The 19,265-nt window shown below is 39.3% G+C and overlaps 1 protein-coding gene across 2 annotated transcripts in view; it reads left to right on the top strand.

The window, feature by feature from the left end:
* Positions 1–3,629: 3,629 nt before the first annotated feature.
* Positions 3,630–19,265, top strand: part of rgs20 (regulator of G protein signaling 20) — a 34,680-nt gene continuing 19,044 nt past the window's right edge. Inside the window, exon 1 of one of the 2 annotated variants that reach the window (XM_062023745.1) lies at positions 3,630–4,088. In XM_062023745.1, the coding sequence (XP_061879729.1) occupies positions 3,882–4,088 (207 nt within the window). In that variant the 5' untranslated portion in view covers positions 3,630–3,881. Of the gene's footprint in view, positions 4,089–14,926; positions 15,055–19,265 lie in introns of those variants that run through there. The other variant, XM_062023746.1, reaches the window with a different exon arrangement.

Here is a 19,265-nt window from a genome sequence, read left to right as displayed (position 1 = left end):
ATTTATTTAGTTTTTTGTTTTTTTTTTATAAACCTTTATTTATACATTTCAACATTCACAAACAGTTGAGAAATAATAATCAAAGTAAGTACAAAAGCAGTACAAAACAGTGCCAGGGGTTGTAAATTCAAAGTAACTAAAATAGAATGCAAAATATATATATATATTAGGGGTGTGGGGGAAAATCGATTCGAATTCGAATCGCGATTCTCACGTTGTGCGATTCAGAATCGATTCTCATTTTTTAAAAATCCATTTTTTAATTTTTATATATTTATTTTTTAAATTTTTTTATTTATTTAAAAAAAAAAAAAGGGTTTAATTAATCAATCCAACAAAACAATACACAGCAATACCATAACAATGCAATCCAATTCCAAAAGCAAAGCCGAGCCAGCAACAGAAGTGCAATAAACAGAGCAATTGAGAGGAGACACAAACACCACACAGAACAAACCAAAAGTAGTGAAACAAAAATGAATATTATCAACAACAGTATCAATATTAGTTACAATTTCAACATAGCAGTGATTAAAAATCCCTCATTGACATTATCATTAGACATTTATAAAAAAGAACAATAGTGTCACAGTGGCTTACACTTGCATCACATCTCATAAGCTTGACAACACACTGTGTCCAATATTTTCACAAAGATAAAATAAGTCATTTAATAGTTCAAACAAATTTAAATTATTGCAATCAGTTGATAAAATATTGTCCTTTACAATTATAAAAGCTTTTTACAAAAATCTACTACTCTGCTTGCATGTCAGCAGACTGGGGTAGATCCTGCTGAAATCTATGTATTCCATGAATAGAGAATCCTTTTGAATCGGGAAAAAATCGTTTTTGAATCGAGAATCGCGTTGAATAGAAAAAAAATCGATTTTGAATCGAATCGAAAAGTCGGTAAAATGTTCAAAAATCACACCCAGGTTCGAGTGCCACAAGTCTTAATTAAGACTTGTGACACTCATGGGACTGGAACCTGGGTAGGTATTTTGAACATTTTTGGGACTTTTGCTGACTTATCCAACTTTTATCCCCCCTCCCCGTGGGACTCGGCTGGGTGTGTTATGGACATTTTGGGCATCCCGGGACTTGCGCGGCAGGGGGCGGGACTTGTGGGGACTCGAACCTGGGGAGGTATTTAGAACATTTTTGGGGACTTTTGACGACTTTTCTCACTTTTCTCCCCCACTTCCAGTGGGACTTTGCTGGGTGCGTTTTGGACATTTTTTGCATCCCGGGACTTGTGCGGCCTGGCGGCGGGACTCGTGGGACTGGAACCCGGGGAGGTATTTTGGACAAAATTGGGACTTTTGACCATTTTGGCCGCCTTTTCCCCTCTTCTTCCCCGCCTTCCTGTGCACCATTGCTGGGTGTGATTTGGACATTTGGACAAAAATACTTTCAAGCATGTTTTACTCAATATAGCTCATCAAATCTCAGCAACAAGCTGTAATATCTTACTGAGATCATTTAGGAGCAAAACACTTAAAACAAGTAAAACACTCTAATATAAAATCTTATGTATGGCCGCGCAAGTCCCGGGATGCCCAAAATGTCCATAACACACCCAGCCGAGTCCCACGGGGAGGGGGGATAAAAGTTGGAAAAGTCGGCAAAAGTCCCAAAAATGTTCAAAATACCTACCCAGGTTCCAGTCCCACAAGTCCTGCCACCGGCCGGGATGCCCAAAGTGTCCAAAACGCACCGAGCAAAGTCCCACGGGAAGGCGTGGAGAAAAGTGAGAAAAGTCGGTAAAATGTTCAAAAATCACACCCAGGTTCGAGTGCCACAAGTCTTAATTAAGACTTGTGACACTCATGGGACTGGAACCTCGGTAGGTATTTTGAACATTTTTGGGACTTTTGCAGACTTATCAAACTTTTATCCCCCCTCCCCGTGGGACTCGGCTGGGTGTGTTATGGACATTTTGGGCATCCTGGGACTTCGCAGCCGGCGGCGGGACTTGTGGGACTCGAACCTGGGTAGGTATTTAGAACATTTTTGGGGACTTTTGACGACTTTTCTCACTTTTCTCCCCCCACTTCCCGTGGGACTTTGCTGGGTGCGTTTTGGACATTTTTTGCATCCCGGGACTTGTGCGGCCTGGCGGCGGGACTCGTGTGACTGGAACCCGGGGAGGTATTTTGGACAAAATTGGGACTTTTGACCATTTTGACCGCCTTTTCCCCTCTTCTTCCCCGCCTTCCTGTGCACCATTGCTGGGTGTGATTTGGACATTTGGACAAAAATAGTTTCAAGCATGTTTTACTCAATATAGCTCATCAAATCTCAGCAACAAGCTGTAATATCTTACTGAGATCATTTAGGACCAAAACACTTAAAACAAGTAAAACACTCTAACATAAAATCTTATGTATGGCCGCGCAAGTCCCGGGATGCCCAAAATGTCCATAACACACCCAGCCGAGTGCCACGAGGAGGGGGGATAAAAGTTGGAAAAGTCGGCAAAAGTCCCAAAAATGTTCAAAATACCTACCCAGGTTTGAGTCCCACAAGTCCTGCCACCGGCCGGGATGCCCAAAGTGTCCAAAATGCGCCGAGCAAAGTCCCACGGGAAGGCGTGGAGAAAAGTGAGAAAAGTCGGTAAAATGTTCAAAAATCACACCCAGGTTCGAGTGCCACAAGTCTTAATTAAGACTTGTGAGACTCATGGGACTGGAACCTGGGTAGGTATTTTGAACATTTTTGGGACTTTTGCCGACTTATCCAACTTTTATCCCCCCTCCCCGTGGGACTCGGCTGGGTGTGTTATGGACATTTTGGGCATCCCGGGACTTGCGCGGCCGGCGGCGGGACTTGTGGGACTCGAACCTGGGTAGGTATTTAGAACATTTTTGGGGACTTTTGACGACTTTTCTCACTTTTCTCCCCCACTTCCCGTGGGACTTTGCTGGGTGCGTTTTGGACATTTTTTGCATCCCGGGACTTGTGCGGCCTGGCGGCGGGACTTGTGCGGCCGGCGGTGGGACTTGTGGGCCTGGAACCCGGGGAGGTAGTTTGGACAAAATTGGGACTTTTGACCATTTCGGCCGCCTTTTCCCCTCTTCTTCCCCGCCTTCCTGTGCACCATTGCTGGGTGTGATTTGGACATTTGGACAAAAATACTTTCAAGCATGTTTTATTCAATATAGCTCATCAAATCTCAGCTACAAGCTGTAATATCTTACTGAGATCATTTAGGACTAAAACACTTAAAACAAGTAAAACACTCTAACATAAAATCTGCTTAGTGAGAAGAATGATCTTATCAGACAGGAAATAAGCAAATATCACCCTTATTTGAGATATTCCATCGTACTTAGATGTCACTTTTTGCAGTGTAGAAGGTGGGGATTGAACCAGGAACCCTCAGGTTGCTGGCACGGCCACTCTCCCAACCCCTAGGGACCATTTAGTAAAAAAAACATAATTGACATGTTGATGCTCACACAAAATAATAGCTGCCCAATTGAGAGAGAGAAATTAGATAATCAATTCCATGATCAGGGGTTGCTTTGTGACAGTGTCCATTGTGGGCTTTGATCCACTTGCCAGCAGGAAATTCATCATGTGGCTGAAACAATCCCCGAGGAAGTCTCCGCCTGTCACTCGTCTTCATGGCACTCTGAGAGCTCCTGTGTTAATCCGGTCTAAGCACCGACTGAGGAATCAGGAGGGAACATCGCCTTAATCCCCATCTGCCCTGCCTCTTTTTGCTACACAACACTCTTCCTGTCATCCCAGTCTACTTCCTCCTCCAACCTTCGCCATCACTACGTCCACCAGGATGCCACCCCGCCGCCCGAGCGCACGAGAAAGGTCCGAGGAGCTCGGCCTTCCCCCGACCGAGCCTCACGTGGCGAGCGATGCCACCAGGACGCAGCATGCCGTGTGTTAGAGGGGCCGAGCAGTGGCAGGTCAGGCCCGCGTCGGCCCTGCGGGGGATCAGACGTGGCTGGGCCGGCATGTGGCAGCGGATGCAGAGGCTGTCCCGGGCCTGCCGACGCGGGGCGGGCTGTGCGGTCAGCTACAACGACCCCGACCATGAGGAGCAGGAGATGGTGTGCCTTGAGGTAGGCAACCCAAATGTGGCTCTCATACCATACCTACAGATCCAACTTTGTCTAGAACAGACCTGGGCATTCTACATCCGGCCTTTTGTGCGTCCCTGTCCGGCACGCGTGAGGCCAATCATAAATTACAAAATACATTTTAAAAAGTATCTATGTGGAGTGTGCAATACAACGGTGCTGCTTTTGTTTTGAAAAGCGTTATTTGTATTACTTCCGTGTGGACGTATGCTCGTGCGCGGTTGTGAGTGAATGTGAACAGCGGCAATCACAAATTACAAAATAAATTAAAAAAAACATCTAAGTCGTGCGTGCAATACAACTGTGCTGCTTTTATTTTGAAGAGTGTTATTTATGGGCGTATGTCCGGGTGTAACCTGTGAGTGAAGGTGCACAGCGACAAGTGATGCCCGGTTACCCCCGAGACGCTAAAAAGAGAAAAGTTGATGAGGAATGGCGTGTTTTCAACAAGACATGGACTGCCAAGTATTTCTTTACAGAAATTAAAGGTAAAGCCGTGTGCTTAATTTGTGGTACACAGCTTGCTGTGTTTAAAGAATATCATTTGAATCTCCACTACACCACGAAGCACGAGGAAAAATACCGGAATCTGTCTGATGAAGCGCGCGCTGATGCGTTGATGGTAAAACTGCAAACCCAACAAGGACTTTTTGCCAAATTTCACACCCCCAGATATGCAGCCGTCAGGACAAGTTTCGTCATTTCTCACAAAATCGCCAGAAAAAGTAAGGCGTTTTCTGACGGAGAGTTTATTAAGGAGTGCTTATTGGACTCTGTTGCGCTGATATGCCCGGAGAAGAGGGGAGCATTTGGGAACGTGTCACTCTCCCGACGCACTGTAACAAGGCGGGTTGAGACCATCGCTGGAAACTTGGAGCTTCAGCTGAAGAACAGAACGGCCGACTGTGACTGTTTTTCGCTGGCTTTGGATGAGAGCTGCGATGTACGTGACACCGCCCAGCTGCTCATCTTCTCACGTGGGATAACTGCAGACTTTCAAATCACGGAGTAGCTGGCAGCCATTAAAGAGACAACCACAGGTAATGACTTGTTCACATAGGTAAATGCGTGTTTGGACATGTTAGGACTGAAATGGGACAAGCTGGCAGGTGTGACAACAGATGGTTGTCCAAATCTGACGGGGAAAAATGTTGGACTTTTAAAGAGGATGCAGGATAAAGTGACAGAAATTGACATTTTTGCATTGTATTATACATCAGGAAGTGTTGTGTAAAACAGTGTTAAAAATAAAACCATAAAAATCAATCTGCTTTTGTATAAAGTTAAGTTAGGTTAAATGAAATTATTATTATTATTATTATTATATATTTTTTTAATCTTACGGTATATTAAAAATAATTTGAGCAAAATTTAATTGAAATATTGTCGGTGTGGCCCTCCAGCAGTGCTCGGGTTGCTCATGCGGCCCCCGGTAAAAATTAATTGCCCACCCCTGGTCTAGAAAATGCAATGTTTCACACAGGACTGCAATCTATCTGTGGCAGGGTTCAGGGGTGAGGCTCACATGATGTCGCCATCTAATATTTGACCATGGACGCTGAACTGGGTTTTATTTGGTATGGTTTGCTAGCGTTGTTGTTTTTTTCATTCTATTTGCTCCACAGAATCACAATCTATTCTATTTTTCTGCTTATAATCTATTCCAGAGGTGTCAAACTCAATGCCCGGGGGCCAGATGTGGCCCGCCACTTCATTTTATTTGGCCCTGGACAGCCTGGAAATAATATGTATCAATAAAGTACCGTGACTTTTCTTACTAAATATATTCTTTCTTTCTATTTTGGGAGTAAAAAAAAGATATGTATTCCATGTAATCGCAAATTATGTTAACTCACATATTGTCTAATTGTGCAAAACTATATCATCATACGTTCAAACCATTTTTTCAATAGAAATAAATACTAATAATAATGATTTCAAAGCAAGTTATCCTTGAAATTGTGCAGTTTAAAAGTAGCAATAGATTTCATGGTGAAATTGTGAAATTTATTTTGGTTTTTACAGCATTTTTCTCTAAATGAAAAAAACCGCTACTTTTTCTTTACTGTAATAAACTGTGGTGTCGTTTTGGCATTTACAGTAATACACGGAACAATCTACACTTGTTGATTTGCGGTAAAAAAAAAACAACAACAAAAACTGGCAGCTCAGGTGCCAAAATTTGACTGTGAGATTGCATTTTTTTTATTTACAGTAAAAAAACAAATGTAAATTTTACAGTAGAATTCTGGTGACTGAGCTGCCTTTTCTTTTTTCTTTTTTTTACCATAAAAACAGCAGTACTGTTTTTCCATTTCCAGTAATATACACTACATTTTGAGGTGAAATTATTGCAACTTACCATATTTTTCTACATTTTAGTTTAAAAAAATCTACTAATAAAATGCATTAAAAAAAGGTGTAATAATAATATTCACTGTGAGAAGTGGCCCTCTGGGGCCAAACATAACTGTGACGTGGCCCTCAGTGAAAATGACTTTGACACCTCTGATCTATTCATATTAAACTAATCATTTATGACCTACGGCAGCACGGTGGAACAGGGGTTAGTGCATGTGCCTCACAATACGAAGGTCCTGAGTTCAATCCCGGGGTAAACACATATTTACACACCTATCCTTGAGAAGGAACAGGATGAAGAACATCTTATATTTCCTGCCCCCCTTCAACATAATAAGTAGTCATGGATAGTCCAGATTCACAAGCATACAAACCAAACAAATACATCCAAATATAATGAAAACAAACAAAAAAAATAAGTGTAAAACCTCATGAAGTACAAACCGAACAAAAAAAAAGTAATATACACCTCACGGGATGATACAAAACAAATACAAAACCAGACAAAAAATAAGTAAAATAATAAATATAAAGCAAAATGTCGACACTTACGGCTGTCCATATGATCTTATTGTTCAACAATTCAATTGTTGCAGCAGCTGTCCGGGTGGCTGGTCTCAGGCCATCATGGAGCTGCTGGATGTAGAGGTCCTGAGCTGGGGTGGTTACACTTGGTCTGCGGTTGTGAGGCCGGTTAGATGTGCTGCCAAATTCTCTGAGAAATTCTGGTAGAGAAATGAACATTCAATTCACGGGCAACACCTCTGGTGGACATTCCTGCCGTCGGCATGCCAACTGCACGCTCCCTCAAAACTTGCGACATCTGTGGCATTGTGCTGCACATTTCAGAGTGGCCTTTTATCGAATGCAGCCTAAGGCACACCTGTGCAATACTCACGCAGTTTAATCAGCATCTTGGTATGCCACACCTGTGAGGTGGGATGGATTACCTAGGCCAGTGGTTCTTAACCCGGGTTCGATGGAACCCTAGGGGTTCGGTGAGTCGGGCTCAGGGGTTCAGCGGAGGTTGAGACACACCCGACTCATCGTGTAAATACAAACTTCTCCCTATCGGCGTATTACGGATACGGCAACAGCTGACTGATTTGCAGGTGTGTCATTTGTTGTGAGTTTATGCACTGTGTTGGTTTTGTTGTTTCAACAAGATGATGTTCATGCACGCTTCATTTTGTGCACCAGTAAAAAAACATGGTAACACTTTAGTATGGGGAACATATTCACCATTAATTAGTTGCTTATTAACATGCAAATTAGTAACATATTGGCTCTTAACTAGTCATTATTAAGTACTTATTAATGCCTTATTCGGCTTGGCCTTATTATAACCCTAACCCTCTAACCCTAACCCTAACCCTCTAACCCTAACCCTAACCCTAACCCTCTAACCCTAACCCTCTAACCCTGGCCCTAACCCTCTAACCCTAACCCTAACCAAATAACTCTAAATTTAGTCTTTGTTACTTAGAATATGTTCCCCATACTAAAGTGTTACCAAAAACATATAACTTTGTCTTGTATTTGAATTTTTTTTTTTTAATATTTCACTAAAGAAGGGTTCAGTGAATGCGCATATGAAACTGGTGGGGCAGGCCCGGCCCTAACCAATCTGGCGCCCTTGGCAAAATTTTAGGTGGCACCCCCCCCACATCGGCAGTGAAGTGTATATACTCACAAGAAACCGAATAGCTTTGTCTTTGACCTTTTTTTTTACTTAAAGAAAGCAAATTAACAATCAGAATAGTTAACAAGATTAAAAAAATATGAATAAATAAATGAATACAAAAAATAAAAAATGAATATATGAAATACAATATATTTTTTACATACATAAACACAAAATAAAACGTGTCAACAAGTTGCATAAAATAAATTAAAAATACATTTTAAATAAGGCACTGTACAAAACAAGATATCAAACCAGTATGACTTTAACAACTATATTACAAAAAAGGGGATCCTACAGAGTTCTCTATTTGTGCTTTTTAATATTGCATTAACTAGAATGACTTACAAATGACTGTACACCAGGGAGTACTGTAATTACCTAACTTTACATTATTATTTTCACCCCCCCACAATATTAACCCGACGTTAAAACGGAACTAGCTATTTATTGATTAGCAATTGCCGAATCATGTAACATTAGCCTAATGCTAAAAAGCCAGGTTACTATCACATTCTGTACCAGACAAATAATTTAATGTAGGCTAACGTTACCTACCTGGTACCTCTGTCTTTTTCTCGTTTCTCCTCTTCTTTTCTCTTTTTTCTTCCCTGGGCACCTGACAGTTTTGGTCGTTTTGACATCTTGTGTTGATTTTTTGATGTGGTGACATCCAAAGAGTCATGATACGGGAAGGGAAGGGGCGCACCGTGCGGGAAATAATATTTCTATTAAATAGGCTTTACTTTGCATTTTATTTAACGTGGGATTATTTTTTGTATTTAGAAATAATAGTACCAACTTTTTATTTTTTTATTTTATTTTTTTCTCCAACATTTGTGGCACTGGCGTGGCGCCCCCTGATGGACGGCGCCCTTAGCATTTGCCTATACGGCCTATGCCACGGGCCGGCCCTGTGGTGGGGTTCAGTACCTCCAACAAGGTTAAGAACCACTGACGTAGGTAAAGAAGAAATGCTCACTAACACAGATTTAGACAGATTTACGTACAATATTTTAGAATAATAGGTTTTTTGCGTATATAGCAAAAATGTATATTTTTTAGTCAACTCATAAAAATGGGAAAAGTTCCGTGTTTATTTTTTTGTTCAGTGTATTTTATAGATTACATTCCACCTTCTGGCTTCTTGTACGCAATGACGTGATTACATACGTACGTAACACATGCACGCCCAATAGCTTTAAGGTGTTGTTAGCTATGAACGATTTGGATAGTTAGTGTTAGCTGTCATTGAATGTATATTCTGTCACAACAACAACATGACTGCAAACTGTTTTTTGCTTCTCTTGAACTGCTTTATTACATCCATCCATCCATTTTCTACCGCTTATTGTCTTCAGGACTTTGTAATTGTGCAAAATATGGACAATTTTGTTAAAGCACTAATGCTAACATAGTGTTCTTTTTTGCTTTGAACAATGTTACTGTGAAGAAATCGCCCAAACAGCCCCTTTAAAGTGTTGCACCGTTCTTGTTTTAGTGTTGGTAGGTCCATCATGACGTCAGCAAGGTAAGAAACAGATGTTTACTGCCATCTGCTGTTAATGTCCAGCAAAAACAATTCCAAAAGTCAAACATTAACACACTTTTAACTGGGAATTATTTGCACGTGAGTTTCAAATAAGCAGGAATAAAGTGTAAAAATAATAAAGTAATTAAAGAAAGAGATTGTGTGTTGATGTTGAACCAAAAAGAGATCATTTGTGCTGTGGATGGAAGCATCCCTGCTGTACTCACAGCTGCCGCTAGAGGGCAGTGTTGTCCTCTTAATCATCGCTGCTGTACAGTCAGGCCTGTACTGTACGACACACACACACACACACACACACACACACACACACACACACACACACACACACACACACACACACACACACACACACAAACACACACACGCACAGTAAATTACTCTTTGTATGGCGTTATTTACATCATTTATTTTGACACAGAAAAATAATATATGTATACTTATGTAATATAAGTAATATGTGTATACTTATGATATTAGCCAATTATACTCAACTGTTATACAGCATGATTTGATGAAATAAATAAAAGCCTGAAATTGGAGCACGACGTGTAGCATGTGAGGCTGAGTATTCTCCTGAGATTGTGGTCACTATTGAATATTCCCAAAGGGCCCTCAGGATGGAGGAACGCAGCTCACTGTTCCTTTTGTGTTGTTGTTATTGCTGGACGCTTACTGTGTGCTTTTTAATGCTTTTTGTACATTTCAAAATGTCAGCATGGCAAAAAATGAAAATATACTTTTAGCAATAAAATAAAATAAAAAAATCGTCTTAACATTGTGGAACACATTGCACAACATGTTCAGTTTTCTTTTCTCAAAAGGACTGATATATATATATATATATATATATATATATATATATATATATATATATATATATATATATATATATATATATATATATATATATATATAACTGGTGTAATATTTTGTTAAATAACTATTATTTTCCATTTTTATTTGTGTTGTTTTACTACATTGAATACATTTAAAAAGTGAAAAGACAAAGCCATAGACAAGGGTCTTACACTTTGGGAACAAAAATTAAAACGAAACAAACAAACAAAAAAAAATAAAAAAAACGAAAAAAAAAATAAAAATAAAAATAAAAAATTTAAAAAAAAAAAAAAAAAAAAAAAAAAAAAAAAAATATATATATATATATATATATATATATATATATATATATATATATATATATATATATATATATATATATATATATATATATTTGTTTTTTTTGTTTTGTTATATATATATAGATATATATATATAAAAAATTAAACTATATAAACACTAGTTAATTATAGTGAATCTGTCTTGGAGATTAATCGTGAACTCAATTATTTGTTGACTATACATATATATATATATATATATATATATATATATATATATATATATATATATATATATATATATATATATATATATATATATATATATATATATATATATATATATATATACATACACACACAAATTATAACATTAATATTTATTATTTTATTTTTTTTCATTGTTGTAAATGCATCAAAATTAGCTAAAAGGCTATTTTTCACTCTTGGTTCCTGGACAGATCTTCAAATATATTTTTTTAATTAATATATATATATATATATATATATATATATATATATATATATATATATATATATATATATATATATATATATATATATATATATATATATATATATATATATATATATATATATATATATATATATTTTTTTAATTATTGTTATTATTTTTTATTATTAAAATATATGCCAACTATTTTTTTATATATATATATATGTATGTGTATATATATATATATATATATATATATATATATATATATATATATATATATATATATATATATATATATATATATATATATATATATATATATATATATATATATATATATATATATATATATATATATATATATATTAATTAAAAAAATATATTTGAAGATCTTTCCAGGAACCAAGAGTGAAAAATAGTCTTAACAAATTTTGATGCATTTACAACAATGAAAAAAATAAATAAATAAATACCAAATGTTGTAATCTTACCTTGTAATGACAGAGAAGGCAACTTGTCAGCCATCTTTGATTGGGGCAGCCTTGATTTTTTTTTTTCAAGCACACACATTAAATCCATCTATTTTCTACCACTATGTACTTTTCGAGGTGGCAGGGGGGCTGGAGCCTATCCCAGCTGCACTCGGGTGGAAGGCAGGGTACACGCTGGACAAGTCGCCACCTCCTCACATCATCAATTATAATGATATAATGATTTACACTAGACAATGAAATGTAGTTATAAGTGGGGGTAAAGAGAAGAATGTTTGACTTGGTTGAGAAATGTGCAACTTGAAAAAAAAATCCCATTTATTTCAAATGGAATTCCTGGAAATGTGGGAATTTTTTTGCAAACTAAAAGAGGATGCTCTGCATGTCATGAATGAGCTGAGCATTTTGGAAAGTGGAAAGTTTGAACTGGACGACAAATGTGTGGGAGGGAAGTTGGAAACACGATGTACAGAATAGTGACTGTCTGACAGTAAAAGTGACGGTGCAGGACTGTACTATACAGCAGAGCTAGGCAAAATAGGGCCTGCGGGCCACATGCGGCCCCTTAAGATTTTCAATGCGGCCCGCCGGACGTTCCACTAAATGTTTTGTAGTTCTTTGACATGAAAACTGTCGCCGCCTACATGATGTGCTGTGATCTTTTTAAATGAGCGTAAGTCTGGAACTATAGAAAGTATTTCAATGGTCGAAATCTGCGCTTTTGAGTGTTATAAGAGTTATTAGGGTAATCCATGTTATAGGAGTTATTACTGTAATCTATGTCACAGCAGCTCAGACCAGGAACAAAGCAGAGTGGGCGGGGCTTGTTTTCAGAGCAGCCAGCCCGAAACGCGTGTGTCAGAAACACGTGACAATATATCATACTGTAGGTGTTTATTACACTTTTATTTTGCTTTTTTTTTACATTTTTGTTGTGTTTTGCTTGGTCTGAGTCGTAAAAGAGGAGCGACGTGCATATGTTGTTAATATTCAGTGTTTTATGGTTCATAGTTGATATTGTAAATCCCACTTTCTTTATTTTCATGTACATTCTGGGTGTCTCATTCAATAAACTCTATGGCAGTGGTCCCCAACCACCGGGCCGTGGCCCGGTACCGGTCCGCGGACCGATGTTTTTTAAATCAACATAAAAAACACAATATATACATTATATATCAATATAGATCAATACAGTCTGCAGGGATACAGTCCGTAAGCACACATGATTGTATTTATTTATGTAAAAAAAAAAAAAAATAAAAAATTTAAAAAAAAATTTTTTTTTTTAATACACCCCCCCAAGACGGGACCGCCAACGGATCAGCCACTTACGGCGCTCCTTAAAAAAGGTGGGAAAAAGGTGACATTGGGAAAGGGGGAAGAGTACAAAAAGTATCAGTCTAAGGCTGGACCCTAGGGAGGGGTCCAGACTGAGTCCAAGGAAAAAACCTCACATAGCATAGCACACATAAACATGATACATGTAATCACAACAACTCGCAACAGGGGGGGGGGGGGGTTGGGGCCCTGGAGGCCGGCTGCTGCTATAAAGCGCTACTCAGCCGTCCATAACCCCGAAGAGGAATTAAGCAGTGGTGAAGGCGTTGATTGGGGGAGGGGCGGGTGCGTGCATGTATGCCCAATTAACTTGGGTGAGATGTTGAAATGTTTTTGTGGACTGGGGCCGATCTCAAAGTTCGACACCAGGTGTTATTGAAAAGAAGGAAGGTCAAAAGCGTCCATCGTTCATGTCTTCCTTGGAGTGTTATTTCCCGCATCTACTTTGTTTTAGCAATCAAGAATGTTTCAGTTGTTTTTAGCCTTCTTTGATTGTCATGTCATGTTCGGATGTACTTTGTGGACGCCGTCTTTGCTCCACAGTAAGTCTTTGCTGTCGTCCAGCATTCTGTTTTGGTTTACTTTGTAGCCAGTTCAGTTTTAGTTTTGTTCTGCATAGCCTTACCTAAGCTTCAATGCCTTTTCTTAGGGGCACTCACCTTTTGTTTATTTTTGGTTTAAGCATTAGACACCTTCTTACCTGCGCTCCTATTTTAGTGGCTTTTTCTCCTTTTTCGGTATTTTCCTGTAGCAGTTTCATGTCTTCCTTTGAGCGATATTTCCCGCATCTACTTTGTTTTAGCAATCAAGAATATTTCAGTTGTTTTTATCCTTCTTTGTGGGGACATTGTTGATTGTCACGTCATGTTCGGATGTACTTTGTGTACACCGTCTTTGCTCCACAGTAAGTCTTTGCTGTCGTCCAGCATTCTGTTTTGGTTTACTTTGTAGCCAGTTCAGTTTTAGTTTTGTTCTGCATAGCCTTCCCTAAGCTTCAATGCATTTTCTTAGGGGCACTCACCTTTTATTTATTTTTGGTTTCAGCATGAGAAACCTTTTTACCTGCGCTCCTATTTTAGTGGCTTTTTCTCCTTTTTTGGTATTTTCCTGTAGCAGTTTCATGTCTTCCTTGACCGCTATTCCCCACACCTGCTTTGTTTTAGCAATCAAGAATATTTCAGTTGTTTTTATCCTTCTTTGTGGGGACATTGTTGATTGTCATGTCATGTTCGGATGTACTTTGTCTTTGCTCCACAGTAAGTCTTTGCTGTCGTCCAGCATTCTGTTTTTGTTTACTTTGTAGCCAGTTCAGTTTTAGTTACGTTCTGCGTAGCCTTCCCTAAGCTTCAATGCCTTTTCTTAGGGGCACTCACCTTTTGTTTATTTTTGATTGAAGCATTAGACACCTTTTTACCTGCACCCTGCCTCCCGCTGTTTCTGACATCTACAAAGCAATTAGCTACCGGCTGCCACCTACTGATATGGAAGAGTATTACGCGGTTACTCTGCCGAGCTCTAGACAGCACTGACACTCAACAACAACATGAATTACCATGAATTGATTAACGTGGACCCTGACTTAAACAAGTTGAAAAACTTATTGGGGTGTTACCATTTAGTGGTCCATTGTACGGAATATGTACTGAACTGTGCAATCTACTAATAAAAGTTTCAATCAATCAAAAAAACCACATCATTTTCAGACTATAATTACTGGTTTGCATCCATCCTCGCTCTGCGCTCTACTACGAGTCGGGAGAGAGTGCGCATGCGCACTGTCTCTGAGCAGCCGGTCAGGGAGGAGGAGAGGAAAAAAAAAAAAAGAAAGAAAAAAAAAAAAAAGAGAGAGAAGCTGAATGTGCCAACGGATGCAATCAAGAGCGACGTAATTGTCCTCACAATTATCTTTTTACCCTTGTGTCGCTGCGCATACATGGTGGAATTGTGAGTATGTTTTATTTGCTCCTCTGGTCGCCGTGTGATGAAGTGTGTGGCCATCATGAAGCATCTTCTTGCTTCTTTGGCTTCGTGTTGTGAAGGAGCAGGAAGACGTGGACATCAAACCACCTTAGAAACATCTTTTTTCCCTCTTGTTGCATTTTAGCATTGTGCCATTCAACGTGCCCCCCCCCCCCCCCCCCCCACCCCCCCCCCCCCCCCCCCCCATGCATCCCCTCGCATTTGTCTGATCATCGGTCAAGAAGATGCATATTCCTGCGTGGCACAATATGTCATATTCCTGCGTGGCACAATATGTCATATTCCTGCGTGGCACAATGTGTCATATTCCTGCGTGGCACAATATGTCAAGGGGACACAAACATGTCGCTGCTTTCCACTTTGAAATGTGCTTTGTGCAAGCAAGCTGCTCTTCCATCTTTCCTAGCATGCAGCTTATTCTGATGATGCCCGCGCGCGCGCCCCCGCGTCAGGTAGCGTGCACGCGCGCGTCCGTGCATGTGTGCGTTACATAAACGATCCGACGGTGATTTGTTCGTCTCCGACCTGCTGGTGACACCTTTTTGTTTGTCTTGACGACGTGATCTGTTCTTTCCTGCGTGAGATTCTGATAAAGAAGAGGAATATTATTCTGTGCACATTATTACTATTAGGGATGTCCGATAATGGCTTTTTGCCGATATCCGATATTCCGATATTGTCCAACTCTTTAATTACCGATAATAATAATAATAATAATACCTGGGATTTATATAGCGCTTTTCTAAGTACCCAAAGTCGCTTTACATGCTAAAAACCCATCATTCATTCACACCTGGTGGTGGTAAGCTACTTTCGTAGCCACAGCTGCCCTGGGGTAGACTGACGGAAGCGTGGCTGCCAATTTGCGCCGATACCGATATCAACCGATATATGCAGTCGTGGAATTAACACATTATTATGCCTAATTTGGACGACCATGTATGGTGAAGATAAGGTACTTTAAAAAAAAAAAAAAAAATACAAATAATTAGATAACTAAATTAAAAACATTTTCTTGAATAAAAAAGAAAGTACAACAATATAAAAACAGTTACATAGAAACTAGTAATTAATGAAAATGAGTAAAATGAAGTGTTAAAGGTTAGTACTATTAGTGGAGCAGCAGCACGCACAATCATGTGTGCTTACGGACTGTATCCCTTGCAGACTGCATTGATATATATTGATATATAATGTATTGGTAACAGAAATAAATGGGGGGAGGGAGGTTTTTTGGGTTGGTGCACTAATTGTAAGTGTATCTTGTGTTTTTTATGTGGATTTAATAAAAAAAAAAAACAACAACAAAAAAAAGAAACGATACAGATAATAAAAAAAACGATACCGATAATTTCCGATATTACATTTTAACACATTTATCATCCCTAATTACTATACTTTGTTACTTCACAGTGTGATTGATCACCAAACATGCTGGCATTTTTGATTGATTGATTGAGACTCTTATTAGTAGATGGCACAGTACAGTACATATTCCGTACAATTGACCACTAAATGGGAACACCCCAATAAGTTTGTCCACTTCTTTAAGTCGGGGTCCACGTTAATCAATTCATGGTACAAATATATACTATCAGCATAATGCAGTCATCACACAAGTTCATCATCAGAGTATATACAAACCCCGTTTCCATATGAGTTGGGAAATGGTGTTAGATGTAAATATAAACAGAATACAATGATTTGTAAATCATTTTCAAGCCATATTCAGTTGAATATGCTACAAAGACAACATATTTCATGTTCAAACCCATAAACTTTATTTTTTTTTTGCAAATAATTTCATGGCTGCAACATGTGCCAAAGTAGTTGGGAAAGGGCATGTTCACCACTGTGTTACAAGGCCTTTCCTTTTAACAACACTCAGTAAAAGATTGGGAACTGAGGAAACTGTTGAAGCTTTGAAAGTGGAATTCTTTCCCATTCTTGTTTTATGTAGAGCTTCAGTCGTTCAACAGTCCGGGGTCTCCGCTGTCCTATTTTAGGCTTCATAATGCACCACACATTTTCAATGGGAGACAGGTCTGGACTGCAGGCGGGCCAGGAAAGTACCCGCACTCTTTTTTTTTACGAAGCCACGCTGTTGTAACACGTGCTGAATGTGGCTTGGCATTGTCTTGCTGAAATAAGCAGGGGCGTCCATGAAAAAGATGGCGCTTAGATGGCAGCATATGTTGTTCCAAAAGCTGTATGTACCTTTCAGCATTAATGGTGCCTTCACAGATGTGTAAGTTACCCATGTCTTGGGCACTAATACACCCCCATACCATCACACATGCTGCCTTTTACACTTTGTGTTGATAACAGTCTGGATGGTTCGCTTCCCCTTTGGTCCGGATGACACGATGTCGAATATTTCCAAAAACAATTTGAAATGTGGACTCGTCAGACCACAGAACACTTTTCCACTTTGTATCAGTCCATCTTAGATGATCTCAGGCCCAGAGAAGCCGGCGGCGTTTCTGGGTGTTGTTGATAAATGGCTTACGTTTTGCATAGTAGAGCTTTAACTTGCACTTACAGATGTAGCGACCAACTGTAGTTACTGACCGTGGGTTTCTGAAGTGTTCCTGAGCCCATGTGGTGATATCCTTTAGAGATTGATGTCGGTTTTTGATACAGTGCCGTCTGAGGGATGGAAGGTCACGGTCATTCAATGTTGGTTTCCGGCCATGCCGCTAACGTGCAGTGATTTCTCCAGATTCTCTGAACCTTTTGATGATATTATGGAGCGTAGATGTTGAAATCCCTAAATTTCTTGCAATTGCACTTTGAGAAACGTTGTTCTTAAACTGTTTGCTCAGGCATTTGTTGACAAAGTGGTGACCCTCGCCCCATCCTTGTTTGTGAATGACTGAGCATTTCATGGAATCTACTTTTATACCCAATCATGGCACCCACCTGTTCCCAATTAGCCTGCACACCTGTGGGATGTTCCAAATAAGTCTTTGATGAGCATTCCTCAACTTTATCAGTATTTATTGCCACCTTTCCCAACTTCTTTGTCACGTGTTGCTGCCATCAAATTCTAAAGTTAATGATTATTTGCACACAAAAAAATGTTTATGAGTTTGAACATGAAATATGTTGTCTTTGTAGCATATTCAACTGAATATGGCTTGAAAATGATTTGCAAATCATTGTATTCCGTTTATATTTACATCTAACACAATTTCCCAACTCATATGGAAACAGGGTTTGTACATTGAATTATTTACATTATTTACAATCCGGGCGGTGGGATGAGGAAGGTTTGGTTGATATCAGCACTTCAGTCATCAACAATTGCATCATCAGAGAAATGGACATTGAAACAGTGTAGGTGTGACTTGGTAGGATATGTACAGCGAGCAGAGAACATAGTGAGCTCAGAAAGCATAAGAACAAGTATATACATTAGAAATACATTTGATTATTTACATTTGGTTATTTACAATCCGGGGTGGTGGGATGTGGTGTGGGGACGGCGTGGCGAAGTTGGGAGAGTGGCCGTGCCAGCAATCTGAGGGTTCCTGGTTCAATCCCCACCTTCTACCATCCTAGTCACGTCCGTTGTGTCCTTGAGCAAGACACTTCACCCTTGCTCCTGATGGGCCTGGTTAGCGCCGTGCATGGCAGCTCCCGCCATCAGTGTGTGAATGTGTGTGTGAATGGGTGAATTTGGAAATAGTGTCAAAGCGCTTTGAGTTCCTTAAAAAGGTAGAAAAGCGCTATACAAGTACAACCCATTTACCATTTGTTAGTCAGGGGTTGAAGTTGCCTGGAAGTGTTGTTTTATTGCGGTTTTGAAGGAGGATAGAGATGCCCTTTCTTTTACACCTGTTGGGAGTGCATTCCATATTGATGTGGCATAGAAGGAGAATGAGTTTAGACCTTTGCTAGATCGGAATCTGGGTTTAACGTGGTTAGTGGAGCTCCCCCTGGTGTTGTGGTTATGGCGGTCATTTACGTTATGGAAGTAGTTTGACATGTACTTCGGTATCAGGGAGGTGTAGCGGATTAATCATCAATAATTTATTTTATGCTCCGTTACCTTATGGCGGATGTTTATCGGAAAGGTGTGTTGTGAAACGTCAGTGATCAGGTCAACGTGAAAGACTACACACTAAAAACAAGGCAGGGGTTTTATTCAACAAGTATGTTGTATAGTTTTG

Source organism: Entelurus aequoreus, linkage group LG16 (genome assembly GCF_033978785.1).
Source record: "Entelurus aequoreus isolate RoL-2023_Sb linkage group LG16, RoL_Eaeq_v1.1, whole genome shotgun sequence".
Classification (NCBI taxonomy): Eukaryota; Metazoa; Chordata; class Actinopteri; order Syngnathiformes; family Syngnathidae; genus Entelurus; species Entelurus aequoreus.
Note: the sequence above shows the minus strand (reverse complement) of the source record. Positions and strands in the feature narration are given on the sequence as shown.